Source organism: Delphinus delphis, chromosome 15 (genome assembly GCF_949987515.2).
Source record: "Delphinus delphis chromosome 15, mDelDel1.2, whole genome shotgun sequence".
NCBI classification, from domain to species: Eukaryota; Metazoa; Chordata; class Mammalia; order Artiodactyla; family Delphinidae; genus Delphinus; species Delphinus delphis.
The window spans coordinates 65,224,493-65,242,132 of record NC_082697.1 but is presented as its reverse complement, the minus strand read 5'-3'; the positions used below and the strand labels follow the sequence as shown (position 1 = coordinate 65,242,132).

The 17,640-nt window shown below is 41.7% G+C and overlaps 1 protein-coding gene across 2 annotated transcripts in view; it reads right to left on the bottom strand.

The window, feature by feature from the left end:
• IQCK (IQ motif containing K) overlaps window positions 1-17,640 on the bottom strand; it is a 126,189-nt gene that overhangs the window by 15,750 nt on the left and 92,799 nt on the right. The window contains exons 8-9 of one of the 2 annotated variants that reach the window (XM_060031846.1): window positions 16,332-16,443; window positions 3,453-4,061 (exon numbers count right to left, since the gene is read on the bottom strand). In XM_060031846.1, coding sequence (XP_059887829.1) covers window positions 3,838-4,061; window positions 16,332-16,443 — 336 coding nt within the window. In that variant the 3' untranslated portion in view covers window positions 3,453-3,837. Of the gene's footprint in view, window positions 1-3,452; window positions 4,062-16,331; window positions 16,444-17,640 lie in introns of those variants that run through there. The other variant, XM_060031847.1, reaches the window with a different exon arrangement.

Sequence of the window (17,640 nt, the reverse complement as noted above, 5' to 3'; positions counted from 1 at the left end):
ATGTTTTCTTCTAGGAGTTTTATGGTTCCAGGTCTTACATTTAAAAGAATAAAACTGGACTACTTTCTCACACCATATAGAAAAGTAAATTCAAAATGGATTAAAGACTTAAATGTAAGAACTGAGATTATTTCATTTTTAAAAATGCATGTGGCAACCCACTAACTGTTTTCACCATCCACAGTGGGAAAAACACTGCTCTAACATGATTCATAAATTGTACGATTTACAATAGTAATTGATCATTATTGAACCCCTACTGTCTGTGAGTATTGGACTAAACGTGTTACATGCACTGTCTCATATGGGTTTCTCTAGGATCCAGTGAGGGGAATACTTTTATAATTTCTATTGTACAGATGAAGAAATGGAAGGTCAGAGAGGTTAAGTAACTGTCTCAAGGTCACACAGCCAGTGAGAATTTATAGGTGAGCATTAGCTCAAGTCTATTTAACTCAAATAACCTTGCCTCTCAGTTGGGCTTTTAGGAGGGTGTTAATTTCATTTTAAAGTTAGAAGATGGAAGATCAGGAAGGTTAAGTGCTTTGCTCAAAGATACACAGCTAGGAAGCTTCCAATTAGGGTTTGAATATAAATCTTGGGACTCCAGGCCCAGTACTCTTGCTGCCGCTATTAGCGGCTCACTTGGACAGCTTCAAAGGTCACTCTAAAACCTCTTAAATGACAAGTCTTCAGATGCCACGAAAAGCAAATGAGGGCAACTCCAAGACACATGGTGAAAGTAGAACACATACAACAGACTCAGTCTCCTCTACCTCCCTCCTGCTCATGGGATAAAATAAAGCACTTTTTAAAAAGTCTTTCTATACACCAAAGTATTATCAGTGACAGCATGGTGGATACCCTTTTTTGATCTCTTGATACTTTTCTGTATTTTGCAAAATGAGAATGTATTACTTTGATAAAGGGACGGTTTTTAAGTTATTCTAAAAGGAATCAGTCTGTCCTTCTTAACATCTAGCCTCCATAGCTCTATACCTCTAAAATTTTCCATGTCCTGGACTAATGAGAGACAAATCTGAAAATTGGCAAGAGACTTTAGCTGCTCAGATCCTAAATTTAGATCCTCACGGTGAATACCATGCATCAACAGGGTTGGACTGGCACTTATAGAGAGAAGGCGGGACAATTAGATGGGTAGGACCATTGCCCTTTAAACCAGGTTAACAGGCGTAAAGGAACATGTGCTTCACGCTCTCAGCAACTTAATCAGAGGTTGGGTCCTGATGGATTTCGCATGAAACAAAACACCAACAGATTTCTCTGGAGCTTAACTCCATAAATAACATCTGTGCATTGCGGCATCGGAAGTGGGGAAGAGGAAGGACTCCCAAGCTGCCCAGTCTGCTACTTCCTTGCTGGGTGGCCCTGGGTACATTGTTCAACCTCTCTGTGCCTCAGTTTCTTCATCTATAAAATGGAGACCATACAGTACCTACTTCAAAGGGCTGCTGAGAAGACTGAGTTCCTACTAAAGATGTGCTTGGAACATTGCTTGCTTCATAGTAAGCACACAGGAATGTGAACAGTCCTTTTTATTATTTTAGAAAAGATGGATAATATATTTCCTTTTATTTATCTGGTTGGTTGCTTGGAAACAGTTCTGTTTACCTTAGATTGACTTTGTCCATAGGGTGTTTACCAAGCTGGATGATTTGGGAAGGGTATTGTGTAACACAGATTCAGTCATTTAATCAACAAATGTTTCTTGAACATCTACCACATACATGCCGGGCACTGTGCTAGGAGTTGGGATAGAGCGGTGAATGACACAGAAAGGAAAAATCATCCAAGCTGCCACAGGAAGCTTCCATATTCTAGTGCAGTCACACAGACAATAAACAAAATAAATCATTAAAATCCTGGGCAATTCAAAAGAATTAAAAACTTAAATAATTATTAATCGGTGACTAAATACAATTAAATACATCACATAGTCAAAGACAATTTGTTAAGGAACTAACATAGCAATTACAACATAACAGATCTTCCACATGTAGCCACCGGAACAAACAGAGGACACGGGGCACCCAGCCATCCTGGAGCTGGCATTGTCCCAGATTCTCTATTGCAGCCAGGGTTGAAGGGCAATCACACATTTCTTTATTTCTCCAAAGCTGCAAAGAAGAATTGGCACCGACACCAAGTTCTTAATCTGTGCCCATGCATGTTGTAACAAAAGTTTGGAAGCAGTCAGTTCTTTTTTTTTTTTTTTAAAGATATTATATTCTTATTATGTAACTGCTACACTTCCACTTTTTTTTTTAATTAATTAATTAATTTATTTTTGGCTGTGTTGGGTCTTCGTTTCTGTGTGAGGGCTTTCTCTAGTTGTGGCAAGCGGGGGCCACTCTTCATTGCGGTGCGCGGGCCTCTCACTGTCGTGGCCTCTCTTGCTGCGGAGCACAGGCTCCAGACGCGCAGGCTCAGTAGCTGTGGCTCACGGGCTTAGTTGCTCCACAGCATGTGGGATCTTCCCAGACCAGGGCTCGAACCCGTGTTCCCTGCATTGGCAGGCAGATTCTTAACCACTGCGCCACCAGGGAAGCCCAGTCAGTTCTTTTTGAATCACCCTGTAGATAACATGCTAGTTGGGGACAAGCAGGGCAGAGGGATGGGGGTCGGGGGGTCAGGGAGGGCACACTGAGAAGATGACATTAAGCAGAGCCTGATGGAGGTAAGGGAGCGATCCATGAGGTAATTTGGGGTCTGTGCCTTCATTGTTTTTCCTCCTAATTTTTTTTATTGTGGTAAAATACACATAATATAAAATTTACCATCTTAACCATTTTAAAGTGCACAATTCAGCGGTATTAAGTACATTCATATTGTGCAACCACCACCACCATCGATCTCTAGAACTCTTTTCATCTCGCAAAACAGAAACTCTGTACCCATTAAACAAGAACTCCCCATTCTCCCCTCCTCCCAGCCCGTGGCAACCACTATATTCTAAGTATCTCATTTAAGTGGAATCATACAGTATTTGCCTTTTTGTGACTGGCTTATTTCACTCAGCATAATGTCCTCAAGGTTCATCCACATTATGGCATGTGTCAGAACTTCCTTCTTAAGGCTGAATAATATTCTATTGTATGGACATACCACATATCTCTTATCTATTCATCCACTGATGGACACTTGGGTTACTTCTACCTTTTGGCTACCGTGAATAATGCTACCATTAACATATGTATACAAACATCTCATTGAGTCTCTGCTCTCTTTCTTGTATTTACCCCAAACTGGAATTGCTGGATCATATGGTAATTCCAATTAAAAATTTATTAAGGAACCCTTTATCTGCATCATTTTACATTCCCACTAACAATGCATAATGGGTCCAATTCTTCCACATCCTCACCAATACTTGTTATTTTCTATTTTTTGATAGTATCCATCTTTATGGATGTGAGGTAGTCTGTGCCTTCATTTTTATTTTATGTAACAGATTTATGAAAATATAACTCACATAACATACAATTCACTCATTTAAAGTACGCAATTCAATGGTTTTTAGTATATTCACAGACAGGTGCAACCGACACCACGATCAATTTTACAACATCTTCATTATCGCCCAAAGAATCCCCATACCTTTTAGCTATCACGACCATTCCCTCAGCCTCCTGGCCCTAGGCAAGCACTAATCTACTTTCTATCTCTATAGACTTTCCTATAGGGGACATTTCACATAAATGGAATCATATAATATGTGGTCTTTTGTGTCTGTCTTCTTGCACTTAGCAAGCTTTCAAGTTTTTCAGTTTTCAAGGTTCGTCCACGTTCGAGCATGTATCAGTCCTTCATTGCTTTTTATGGTGTGACCTTCGTTTCTGCATTGAACTTCTGTTGCACTTTTGAGAGCATGGATTCCAGACCTCTCCCACAGCCTACCCATTCATGGACTGGTGGAAAGGAAGGGTGTGAGAACAGCAAGGCAGTATGATGTTGTGGAAAGTTGTAAATGTCCTCAGCTCTGCTCTTTAGCAGCCGTTGACCAAAACCAAGTGACTTAACCTCTGAGACAGTTTCCTCTCCTGAAAGATAGGGGTGATAATAGTTTATGCTCATTCCATTTGTTGTGAAGATTAAAGATATAATAATATATTTAAGGTACGTGGTAGGCACTCATGAGGCTTTCATAAGGACCGTGGATCTCTGCAGACACCCAGGGGTGGCAGCTAAGGATAGAGGTAACACTGTCCTGCAGGCTGCACACCGTGGCAGGAGAGATTTCCCATCACCCTTCCTCTGTAAGCTCCATTTTCATTCAGAAAGTCACCCCTGGGTGTGACAGACCCAGGTGTGGTGATAGGAAAGCCCTCAATCTAGGAAATATGCTTCCCACTCCTCAAATATAGGACCAAAGAGGAACTGCCTTTAAACATCCCTACTCTTCCCCCCAAAATTCTCCTAAAGTGCCAAATACCCAGGCTACCCTTCCCTCTTCTCCCCTCCCCAGTTACTCTCTGGCTCTCACTATCTCACCCCACTCTCTCCAGCAAAGCACAGAATGTTCCCCATCTATTGCTTTTGCCTTCGATCTTGAGACCAAACTCCCAAATCCAACAACCACCACCAAGACAAAAGCAATAGTTTTCCAAGGTTTGGATTTGCCCAACAATAGGCCTCTTTGCCCAGGAGGCAGGAGATTCTACAGCAAACACCTCTCAGATTTCCTGTTTTATAGATTTCCTGGCTCACTTCTTCCACTTTTCAAAGAAGAGAGCAAGGCCCATCTAGCTGGTAAATTGCAGAGTTGGGCCAGGAACTCAGATCCCCTGAATTTTAATCCAGATGATATTGCATTAGTGAGAAGAACCCTTGCAAAGGAAGATTTTGAATCCAAAGCTATTACTGGAATCTTGCAGGTAATCCATAGTATCAGGATTTTGCTGATGTGGTTACAACAAATCCACTACTAAGAATAAACACATGTAATCCCTTTCTCTGGCCTCTGGCCTGACACATCCCTGTAAATTTCCCCCAGGGGATTCTAACCTGCATCCAGGAGTGAGAACCACTGCTGCAGGTAAATTACCTGGCGTACATTTTGTTTTTGTTTTTCTTGACAGTTTAAAAAATATTACTAAAATCAGTCACCAGTTATTGATCACTCACTTTGTGCCAAGGATCATTTAATAGGATACATGGTATTTAATATTATTTAATCCTCACAGGAGCCCTCTGGGATGGGCCCTAACTGTCCCCACATAACAGAGGAGAAAACGGCTTCAAGAGGATGAGTGCCTTGCCCTGACCACTGATGGTAGGAGGCAGGACTCGGTTCATTCAGATCCCAGAGTCCATATTCTTTTTTTTGTTTTTTTTTAATTTTATTATTTATTTATTTTATTTATTTAGGCTGAACTGGGTCTTTGTTGCTGTGCGCGGGCTTTCTCTAGTTGCAGCGAGCTGGGGCTACTCTTCGTCGCGGTGTGTGGGCTTCTCATTGCAGGGGCTTCTCCTTGCAGAGCACGGGCTCTAGGCGCGCGGGCTTCAGTAGTTGTGGCATGCAGGCTCAGTAGTTGTGGCTCGTGGGCTCTAGAGCTCAGACTCAGTAGTTGTGGCACACGGGCTTAACTGCTCCGCAGCATGTGGGATCTTCCCGGACCAGGGCTCGAACCCGTGTTCCCTGCATTGGCAGGCAGATTCTTAACCACTGCACCACCAGGGAAGCCCCCCATATTCTTAATAACAATGTATATTAGCCATACGTTGAGCATTTACATTACTAATAATAGTTATTTAGTGATCACTTTGTTTTTTCAGCCAGACACTATTCCGATTCATTTAATCCTTACAAAAACCCTATGGGGTGGTTACTAACATGAGTGTTTCCATTTTATTGCCATACAAACTGAGTCACAGAGAGATTAAGCAACCACCACAAGGTTATACAGCTGATAAATGGGAAACTTAATCCAATCCGGTGCTGTGAGCCTTCCAGACATTTGTGGATTTACCTAAATCCTACAAAAGCATTCTGCTTTCTATAATGGCAAAGAAGGATGCTAAACGGTCAGATGATGGAATGAAACTAATGGTTGGAAGCATCCATTTACATAATCTTAAATTGGGGATTTGAACTTTGGGGGCAGACCAGCTCATAAAGGAAATCGTTTTTTATTTTACTTTTCATTTCGGTAGAATAGTAGGGGATCTTCGAGCATTTCAACAGAAGGCACATCCTAGTTGTGCACTTTTGCAACTTTTAAATGAAAAGACATGTATGGGACTTCCCCGGTGGCGCAGTGGTTAAGAGTCTGCCTGCCAATGCAGGGAACACGGGTTCGAGCCCTGGTCCGGGAAGATCCCACATGCCGCATAGCACCTAAGCCCATGCGCCACAACTACCGAATCTGAGCTCTAGAGCCCGCGAGCCACAACTACTGAGCCTGCATGCCACAACTACTGAAGCCCGCACGCCTAGAGCCCGTGCTCTGCAAGGAGAAGCCACCACAATGAGAAGCCCACACACCGCAACGAAGAGTAGCTCCAGCTCGCTGCAACTAGAGAAAGCCCGCGCACAGCAACGAAGACCCAGTTCAGCCTAAATAAATAAATAAAATAAAATAAAATAAAGATATGTATGAAAGTTGATGTCATCCTAACATCCCCACCCACTGGTGAGTCTTAAAAATAGAACTGATGAAAGTAATATCAAGGCATGAAGTCACTAGATTTCTTTTAATCAAATTTTTATTTCTTCTGCAGGTTAAAATGGAGAAGGAACTAAAGTTTGGGGAGATATGAGAGAAAAAGTTAAAATGAAAATGACACCTTAGATTTCCAGATAGTATATTTCTTCTTAAAGAGGCATGGTAATATCAAAGCAATGACCTCATTTAGAATTATCCCTGAGGCATTATCATTCTCATTTTAAAAGTAGGGAAAATGAAGCACAAAGATTACATCACCCATCAAAAGTTCCGAAGTGACTTGGTGGCATTAAGTATAAACTGGTGCAATGTTTTTGGATGACAGTATGGTGATCACTTTCTAAACTTAATATATTTATATCCTTTGACCCAGCAATTCCACTTCTAGGAATTTATCCTATAGGAATACTTTCTGTAAGTAAGCAAGAATATACCTACAGAATGTCTGTGGATGCATTATTCGTAATACAAGCCAAATATCCATTCATTGGGATTTGTTTTTAAAAAGTATGATACAGATCTATCATTTTTATGGAACCACAAAAAATAATGAGATAGATCTCTGTATATGTGGCATGAAGAGATGTCAATGATATATTGCCAAGTGAAGAGAAAAGCAAGTTACAGTATACTATATATAATACGGTCCATGTTTATAAATATGTGTGTGTATATATACTTATGTATTAATAGGCAGATGAAGAAACTCTATGAGCTGACATACTAAACAGTGGTTGTCTCTGGAAAATGTTACTGAAAATTTGCCCTTATATGATAGATTATGTTTGTTAGTCACAAAGGGTCACACTTAATGCCAGAACCCACCTCCTGAGCCGTCGGCTACAGTGTTCTCTGCACCTGGGTGCCCTCTTTTGGGGCCAAGCCCTTCACTGCTCCTCATCTGTAGATGGGCAGGGAGTTTGGAAGGAGGGAGAGAAAAACGTCCTCATCCTTATCCACTCACCCCTGGCTTCCTGCTCTGATGGAAATGTCTCCCAGAAACATGGTTATAGATCCTGCAGCCTTCGGATTGAGGACCCAGACTCTCCTACCCTCAAACCTCCCTTATTCCAGTGGCCTGTGGTCATTTCGGCTAGTGTGCAGGGCAGGAGGCATGGCCAGACGCTGCCCACTGTCCAGCCTGGGGCTCCTGGTACCCGGATGGGAAGCTTTGCAAGGGGTCAACGAGCCTTACTGGACCCAGAGCTTAAGGTAACTGGACACCATGGCAGGAGATGACCAGAGGTTCCCTGGCATCAGGCAGACCTGGGTTCAAATCCCTGGTCTCTGGCCTTCCTGGCTGTGTGACCTGTGTGAGTCAAGTAACCTCCCAGCTCCAGTTTCCTCATCTGTACAATGGAGAGAATATCTTCTCTCTGGGAGAGCAGGTATGAAGGCTACATGGAAACACAGGGCCTGGCACGCGGTACATGCTCGCTAACTCACGGCTACTCCTGAGCTCCGGACAGGCTTCTCTGCTCTAAGAGCTAAGTTCCAGCAGCATCCTAAGGTCACAATCAGGTGGTATGGCCAAGATAAGGTGCTTATTTTAAGAATATCCTTAAAACCCAATCCTAATAGTTAAGATTTGTCATTACAATCTAAACTTAAAATACTAGATTTAAAATCAAGGGAAAAAAAAAATCAAGGAAAGAAATTTCTCTGGTTTCTATCCCACCTCTACCCCAGGCTTTTATCTTTTCCCTCCAGAAGCAAATGCCCTTCTAAGAAACTCATTAAGGGAAAGGAAGATTGATGTTCACTACGTTACAGTGTCTTCTTTACGAGAGAAAAATCAGCTCCAGTAATTAGTGCTTCCAAGAAACTTTTTGAAATTTGAAGGCAACAAACAATGTAATGATCCTATTTCCTTCATTGCTATGGCTTCTAGGAAGCTCAGAGCCACATTTCTATTTATTGTAGGAACATTTTTGAGGTTATTATTCACATTGCATAATGTATTAGGGAAGGGCCCAGTATTTCCTGAACAGCCGGACTGTCTTTTTCCTTATGGACACTATGAATTATGCAACAGGCCTTATTTCCCTCTTTACTTTGTCCCTAAGAAATCTCTAGCAAGTATAGGCCTTGGAGTAAGTATTTTGCTTACTGCATTCAATGGCTTTCTATTTTCTCTACTCTTAATTTTTCCTTAATCCAATTACCACATTTACCTAAAAATGTTATATTATATGTGTTTCTGTAAGCAACTACAAACTACTCTTGGACTGAGGTAGGGAACAAACAGGTGAGCAAACAAAAGTAAACAATCTACCTCCTTTGACAGGTCAGCCTCCCCCACCCTTTTCTTTAAAATATCAAGAAGTGATAAAGTCATTCAAAGAGTATTTACAGGGACTTCCCTGGTGGCGCAGCGGTTAAGAATCCTCCTGCCAATGCAGGGGACACGGGTTTGAGCCCTGGCCCGGGAAGATCCCACATGCCGCGGAGCAACTAAGCCCGTGCGCCACAACTACTGAGCCCGAGCTCTAGAGCCCGCGAGCCACAACTACTAAGCCCACCTGCCACAACTACTGAAGCCCGCGCGCCTAGAACCCGTGCTCCACAACGAGAGACGCCACCGCAATGAGAAGCCCGCGCACCGCAATGAAGAGTAGCCCCCACTCCCTGCAACCAGAGAAAGCCCGCGCACAGCAACAAAGACCCAACGCAGCCAAAAATAAATAAATATATTAAAAAAAAAAGAGTATTTACACAAATATACAATATACACACACATTTAAAAATTGCAATCTGATGTTGTGTGTATATATATAGATATGTAATCTGATGTAGTATATATAATAAATGTAATCTGATGTTATGGGAACAGTTTCTATGTTTTCTTTCTCCTTACTCACACTAGATTTCCAAATAAAATATGAATAGTCAGTTACAAAGCACATTTGAAAACAATTACCAGTTATATGAAGCTAAAAATATGCTATTAATCAAGAAGGGATTTTTGACCACATCTCAAAAATGACTCTGGCATCTTCTTTTGGATTATATTAGCTGTAATTCTTGTCACACATGTTTTTAAAAATAATTCCTGCAACTGTCCCAATGGATAGAGACTTCAGGATAACTTCACACTGTTTCTGTCCTAGAGGAAAATCCTGTTCAGGACGGCCTCTGGCTCAGTGTAACATGAGACAGGCTATAAATGACCATGGTTCTACCCTGACAGCTGATGCTTCTCTCCCTCAGACCTCCTGTCTGCACCAAGGTTGCTCCAAGGAATGAACTTGGCAAAATTCATTCATACTATAAATACCAGAGCACGATATGGATAAAATGGCATTGACTAAACAATTATATTATGTTTGTTTGCTGGATTTGTACATGGATGAGTTTGCAGTTTTCTTACATGAAGGTGAAACCCATTTTTATTTGCAATCACTCCACTTTTTTTCTTTACCGCAAATCTAAAGGAGAACTACATGTGTTTACTATTAATTTTCAAATTGCTTCATCAGAGCTCTTTGGGGTCTAATTACAGTGTCACCTTGGCTGGGGGGGATTGATTTTTGAAACCGCTACAGTACCCAGATTCATAAGGTTTAAAACAGGAAGTAACTCCATACATGAACTTAACAAAATGATTCAGCTTGGTGACCCCTGAAGGGGACAAAAAGTTCTACTTCACTTGATGGGCAGCACGTTGTACCCTGCTCCTGGCAATTCAGCCCTTACCCGAGGGCTTCAGCCAATGCAAACACCAACAGCACGAAACCATAGGTCATAAGAAATTGGACAAGCCGTATGTCATGTTCAGGAGGATTCCTGAGAGGTTTGGGTCTGATGGTAGAATCCAAAAGAGTGTCTTGTCTCTCTGCAACTCTCCTCCCATATGTGTCAGAACACGGGACAGAGAAAGGGCATGCCTGCGCCCCAGCCCTAGGCCCTCCTCGGCTGTGTGACCTTGGCAAGCCCTCGACCTTCCAGGGCCTAACTTATTCATCTACAAAATGAAACCCAGAGCTGCATCCACCAAATATGTACAGACTGCCTGCTCTATACCAGGCTCTGTGCTAGGTGTGGGGACATCAAGATGAATAAGACACACAGTCCCCACATGGAACCCCATGGAACTTAAGAGTCTAGTGGAGGAAATCAATACAAAATTGTTTGAAGCACAGAGATATTTTAATAACGACAATAACCAACATGTATGGGAACTATGTGCCAGGACTTATTCCAAAGATCGTCTCTTGCAATCCTTTAACAACTGTATGAGACAGGACTATTATTATTCCCATTTTGCACATGGGAATACTGAGGCTCAATGAAGTTAACTAGATCACGGTCACACAGATAAAAGTAAAAGGACTCCAAGGGCAACTCTGGTCAACTCCAAAGCCCAGTCCTTTACCAGCTGTGCTGTATTGACTTCTTTCCAAACTGACCACAGATCTGGGGATGGTGTTTAGAACTGACGTTTTTCCTGAAGACCATTTCACAGTCTCATCATAAATGGGAAATTTACCCCTGAGTTCACATTGGGGCATTTACTGAAAACCTCATCTTTTTTGGAAAGCACTGTTCCTTCTGGAACCCTCAGAAGGTGGAAAGGCAGCAAGGGACATGGGCAGCAGGTGGCCGAGGTGGGACCTCTTTCACTTTGCCCTCCACTGCTAGCTGGATCACAGAGTTAAATCCAGTCTGCGCTCCCTTCTACACAGCAAGCCAAACCAATCAGCGAACCAACGGCAAATCAACTCAAAAAAATAAGTAACAACAGAAATAAATAGGCATGCTGCACTTTTCCTGACCTTTAAACTGATTACAGCCCTGATTGTCTTCCAATTTTAAGTGAAATGAACCGGCAGCTGTACGCAGACAAGCCTGCCAAACAGTTACAGCTCAAATTGCTTCTTAACAAGGGACACCAAGACCGCCAATTTGATGAGCTCCTGCTCTGTACCAGGCTCTGTCTGTATGTGGACTCATACAAGCCTCAGAACTCCATCCATTCATTTATTCCCTCGTTCATTCATTCAACCAAAATTTATTTGGTGCTCACTTTGTGCCAGCACTGCATGAGGACGAGGCCTTCATCCGCATGGAGCTTACACTTTAGTGAGGAAGGCATGTAACCGCAAAGTCAGCAAATAACGGAAGTACAGTCATGCATCAGTAGGACACTCGGGCCTAGAGGACTCTACATTTTAAAGAGAACACAAGCCCCTGGGGATCTAGCACGTCCTTAGGGTCGCAACTCTGGCTGACCATTAGAACTGGGGAAACTTAACAGTAACATGGACGCCCAGGGCCCATCCCCATCAAGTTGGAATTTCTGGAGATGAGGCACTGGTATTTTTTTATCTTGTAATTTTGAATTTACAGAAAAGTTGCAATAGTCATCCAAAGAACTCTCAGATTCGCCATTGTTTATACTTGATCATTTTCTCTGTGTGTGTATATATATATATGTGTGCATGTTTTATAAATTATATTTTTCTGAATCATTGGGGATTAAGCTGCATATCATATCCCTTGATCCCTAAAACCTTCATCATGCATCTTAAGAATGAAGAGGTTTCTGATATAGCCCAAGAACATTGATCAAAATCAGGAAACTTAATAGTGCTACATACCACTGTCTAATATAAAGCCCATACTCAAAGTTTGTTAACTGTCTCAATAATGTCTTTTATAGCATTTTTCCCCATCCGAGATTCAATCTAAGGTCATGCACAGCATTCAGCTGTCACATCTCTTTGGTCTCCTTTAATCTTTTTGGCTTCCTTGACACTGGCATTTTTGAAGAGTCCAAATCAGTTATTTTGGAGTGTTTCCTCAATTTGGGTAGATCTGATGTTTCCTCATGATTAGATTCAAGTTGTGCATTTTTTACAGGAGTTGTGCATAAGCGTCTGTGATGTGTGTCTTCCTCAGTACATCATACCAGAAGGCATGTGATGTCAGTTTGTCCCGTTATTGGTGACATTAATCTCCAACACTTGGTTAAGGCGGCTCTGCCAGGCTTCTCTCATGCAAAGTTACTATTTTCCCCTCTGTGTTAAAGACCCTGCCTTGTGAAGAGATATTTTCAGACTATGAATATCATGTTCCTCATCAAACGTTCACTCAGTGGTTTAGCATCTATTGATGATTGTTGCCTGAGTCAATTAATTCACTAACATGGTTATAAAATGGTGACTTAAATTTCATTATACTGCTAAATGTATTAGTTGGCATTCTAATGTGGGAGAAAAGCCTCCTCTTCTCTCACATTTATTTGTTTATTTGTTTCTTTATTTGGTATCCATATGGACATTTGGATTTTTTTTTTTTAGTCAATGAGTTCATTACAGTCACTGTTGATTTTCATGCTTAAATTCTGATGTTAATTTTGATGCTTAAATTGTCCCAGATTTGCCCAGTGAGACTCCCTTCAAGCTGGAGCCTGTATTCTTTTCCCATGTTCCCATCAATTTTTTGAGCCTTCTTTATTTTCTGGCAAAAGACATTCTAAGTTCTTCTACTTTCCCTGCCCCAGCCCTGGAATCGACCATTTCTCAAACAAAACAAAACAAAACAAAAACCCAACCTAATTCCATTTAGAATGAGGGGTACTTAGAAACCAAGATCTGGGCACTAGGAATGCTCATTGCTTCTAGGGTTTTCAGTCAATAGCATTAGTATTTTTAGAAAGCTCCTGAGGTGATTCAAATATGCAGCCAATATTGAGAACAACTGTTTATGAAGAAGGGGCCTAACCATTACTTAAGCCGATGACTACGGGTAGGAAAGGGGGAGAAGAAACTGTAGGAGCTGTGGAGTAGTGAATCAATGCAGTGTGCTTCAAACCATGGGCCAAGACACATTAGTGGGCCATGAAATAAATTTACTGAGTCATGTCCAGCATTAACAAAATTAAAAACTCAAAAGACTAGAAAATACCAAAGGGTATTACATATAAGGTAATTTTTTTATAAAACTTTTGTTTTAGCTAGGTATATATGAAACCATCTGTACATTCATATGTACTAAATTGTGACATAAAACTATTTCTTACTGGTTCACAGTCCAAAAAGATTGAGAATCTGTCCTAAAGGAGAGTGCTTGCTTTTCTCTCTTCTCTTAGACAAGAGTGGGTGCTTCCACCACCCAAGCCCTAAGACAAGGGAGGGAAGAGCCAAGAGAACAACTCAGAAAGAATGGGGGTGCTTCATTATCTGTCATCTCCTTTAAGGGCAGATTTACATTACACTTCATTCTACTGTGCCTGTTAGAGCAGATTCAGTGTGAACTGGGGAGACACGCTGGGGTGGGGCAGTGGAGAAGTCTGCGTGTCCACCGCTGGTTTCTTCTGCGTCAGGTGGACGCTGGGAGGTAACCTGAACTATTTTTCCATTGCCCCACCCGAGAGGGCTGGCCACTGGGTAAGGAGACCCCAGGAGCAAAAGGCTGGGAGTGGACTGGCAGAGGTGGGGTCCGGGTGGTGGCAGAAAAGGGAGAGACAGAGCCAGATCCGTACAGGGGGTTCTGCCACGTGTTGTCTCCCCTGAGGAAGAGCTCATATGAAACACAGGAGTCAGTGAGCCAGCAAGGGGATGCCTGCCCACAAGACATGGGTGGCCACGCGGTCTCAGCCAGAGAAGCGGCAGCAGCCGAGAGAGGGTCACAACAGGGAGTGCAGAGAAGATGCCCCTTGGATCTGCCTGCCTCCCACCCAAACCCACCGAAGGAGCAAGTGGCTTTGAAGAGGAAAGGGTGGACGTGTGAAAGAGCAGACAATTCTTTTCCCCACTCCCAACCCCACTGAGGCAGAGCAGAGGCGGGTGAGTAAGAATTAAATTGGATCTGAGATTGAGATTTTTAAGTAGACTGGACTTTATGAAATCAGAACATACTTAAAAGACATGAAATCTAACCAATATGCCAAGCAGGAACTGGAAAGAGATTCGAGGGAACAGGATTGAAGACAGTTTCTGGGCAAAAAAGAAAACTTTTGTTTAGACTCCACCACGCTGAGATTGCTCAATATTTTTCCTTTTCCCTTTAGGCAGGGCAATTTGGGAAGGCCCCTCTGAGGCGGTAATGTCTCCAGGCCTGGAGGGTGAGAAGAAATGGCCATACAGGAGCTGGGAAAGGATGATCTGGCAGGAAAGGAATAGAAAGTGCAGAGTCCCAGAGGTGAGGAAGGCGTTGGCATATGGCAGAACAAGAGAGACTGGAGGAGCTGCAGCCTAGTGAAGGCGGACAGGGACGGGGAGGGCGGGGAGGTCAGAGCACGGATGGTGGGAGTGTGATGGCCTGTAGGCTGCCGAGGTAGCTATGATCATTTTTTCTCCATTGGTTTTCATAATTGTAAAGTACTGCACTTATTTAAAAGATTCCAACAGTGCAAGATTCCCCCTAGTCCTAATTCCTAAAGGAAACTACCATTAAAGTATTCTTCCAGGCTGTTTAGACATCTCTCTGTTTCCCTGTATATATTTTTAATATGAATGAAAATTTATGGTTCTGCAACTTTTTTCCACTTGTTAATATACCATGAATCTCATTCCATGTTGTTGGTTAAATAAGTGATGCTAAATTCATACCACACAGCCATTAAACATCATGATGGGGCTTCCCTGGTGGCGCAGTGGTTAAGAACCCACCTGCCAATGCAGGGGACGCAGGTTCGAGCCCCGGTCCGGGAAGATCCCACATGGCGCAGAGCAACTAAGTCCGTGCACCACAACTACTGAGCCTGTGCTCTAGAGCCTGCAAGCCACAACTACTACGCCCATGTGCCACAATTACTGAAGCCTGCGCGTCTAGAGCCCATGCACCGCAATGAAGAGCAGCCCCCGCTCGCCACAATCAGAGAAAGCCCGCGCACAGCAACGAAGACCCAATGCAGCCAAAAAAAAAAAAGTCATGATGCCACTCTCTAGTGCTGACCGAATGGTGTTCTGAGTATGTTTAGTGACAGGGTAGATGATATAACAGAATATACAGATGTACTTGTAACAGAATGTAAAAACCCATTTTTAATAATATATGAATATATATTTTTTTGCATCTTTTTGTACTGAAAAAGTATAGCAGGACGTGCACCAAAATTTTAACAGTGGTGAGATTTCTGATTTTCACCCCCCTTTTGTTTTTTGTTTGTCTAATTTTCCTACCACGAATATGTAGTAACTTAAAGTTTAAAAATTAAGAAGGGAAGCAAATAGGACAAAATTGTGACACTTGCACATGACAGGTGATGGGTGCTTGTTCTCTTATTCTTAATACTTCAATGTGTGTATGTGTTTAATTTCTCAGAAAAGGGGAGAGGATGGCATAAAACACTGCTTGAGTTCAGACACACAATCAACAGCTTAGAAGAAAAACTACCCATCACATTGATGGGCACTGTGACTCCAAAATGATGAGTTATTCTTGTTGTCTTGCAGCTAAAAAAAGAGACCTGCAGACATGGGATGACACTGAATGTGTCCCTGAGTGAGGGGAATGGCCATGTCAATTATATTGTCATTCCAAAGCTGAATCTTAACATGCTGCCACCTCCCCTACCCCCAATGGAGTCCCACGCAGATATAGGGACCTTATAAAACCTCAGAGGGCTTCCTTCTTGAGCCTGGGGTAAGACTCAGGCTTTTTCTGAATAAACCAAGGGCTGTGAATCAAACAACTCACCTTTCTGCTCTTGCTTGGCCCAGAAAATTTCGACTCGCTGGCGGATGTGCTTGTCCTCACGCAGTTTCTTCTGCCACTGACGCAATTCTTGAATCTCAGGATCACAGCGAACCTGGAAAATTCCCCCAAAGCTTTAGTTCTCTTTCTACATACTTTTACACATTAGCTTGTAACCCTGCAAGGAAAATCCTTTACAAACCACCTGGATGTACTTTTGATTCTAAAGGAATCATTGTTCTAAATGAATTATCTATACCCCTAAGGCTTATATAATATTTGAAAGTAAATGAGGTTGGATGAAGGTTTGCTACACTAATGGTAGGCTGAGAGCTTTCTAGATCTGTGCTGCCCAATAGAAATATAATGAAATCACATGTGAAATTTTAAATTTCCTTGCAGTCTCATCTTATTATTTTTTTAAATATTCATTTATTGAAGTATAATTGACATGCAATATTATGTTAGTTTCAGGTGTACAACATAGTGATTTGACATTTAAATACATTATGAAATGATCACCATAATATGCCTAGAAACCATCTGTCGCCATACAAAATTATTACAGTATTATTGACTATACTCTTTATGCTGTATAGTACATCCCCGGGACTAATTTATTTTATAACCGGAAGTTTGTACTTCTTAATCCCCATCACATATTTTGCCCATCCCCCCCCCACCTCCCCTCTGCAAATGCCAGTTTGTTCTCTGTATCTGTAAGTCTGTTTCTGTTTTGTTTGTTTGTTTGTTTTTTTAGATTCCACATATAAGTGAAATCATACCGTATTTGTCTTTTTTGTCTGACTTATTTCACTTAGCCTAATACCCTCTAGATCCTTCCACGTTGTCACAAATGGCAAGATTTCATTCTTTTTTTATGGCTGAGTAATATTGGCATATCTTGGAGATATTTCAGGTTCAGTTCTAAACCACTGCAATAAAGGAAATATTGAAATAAAGTGAGTGGCACAAATTTTTTGGTTTCCCAGTGCATATAAAAGCTATGTTCACACTATATTGTAGTCTATTAAGTGTGCAACAACATTATGTCTAAAAAAACCAATGTACATCCCTTAATTAAAAAATACAAAACAAAAAAACAATTACAATAATAATGTCAAAAGATCACTGATCACAGATCACCATAACAAATAATAATGAAAAAGTTTGAAATATTGCAAGAATTACCAAAATGTGACACAGAGACAGAAGAGATATATATTCCACATCTTTATTCATTAATCTATTAATGGACACTTCAGCTGCTTCCATATCTTGGCCATTGTAAATAATGCTGCAGTGAACATAG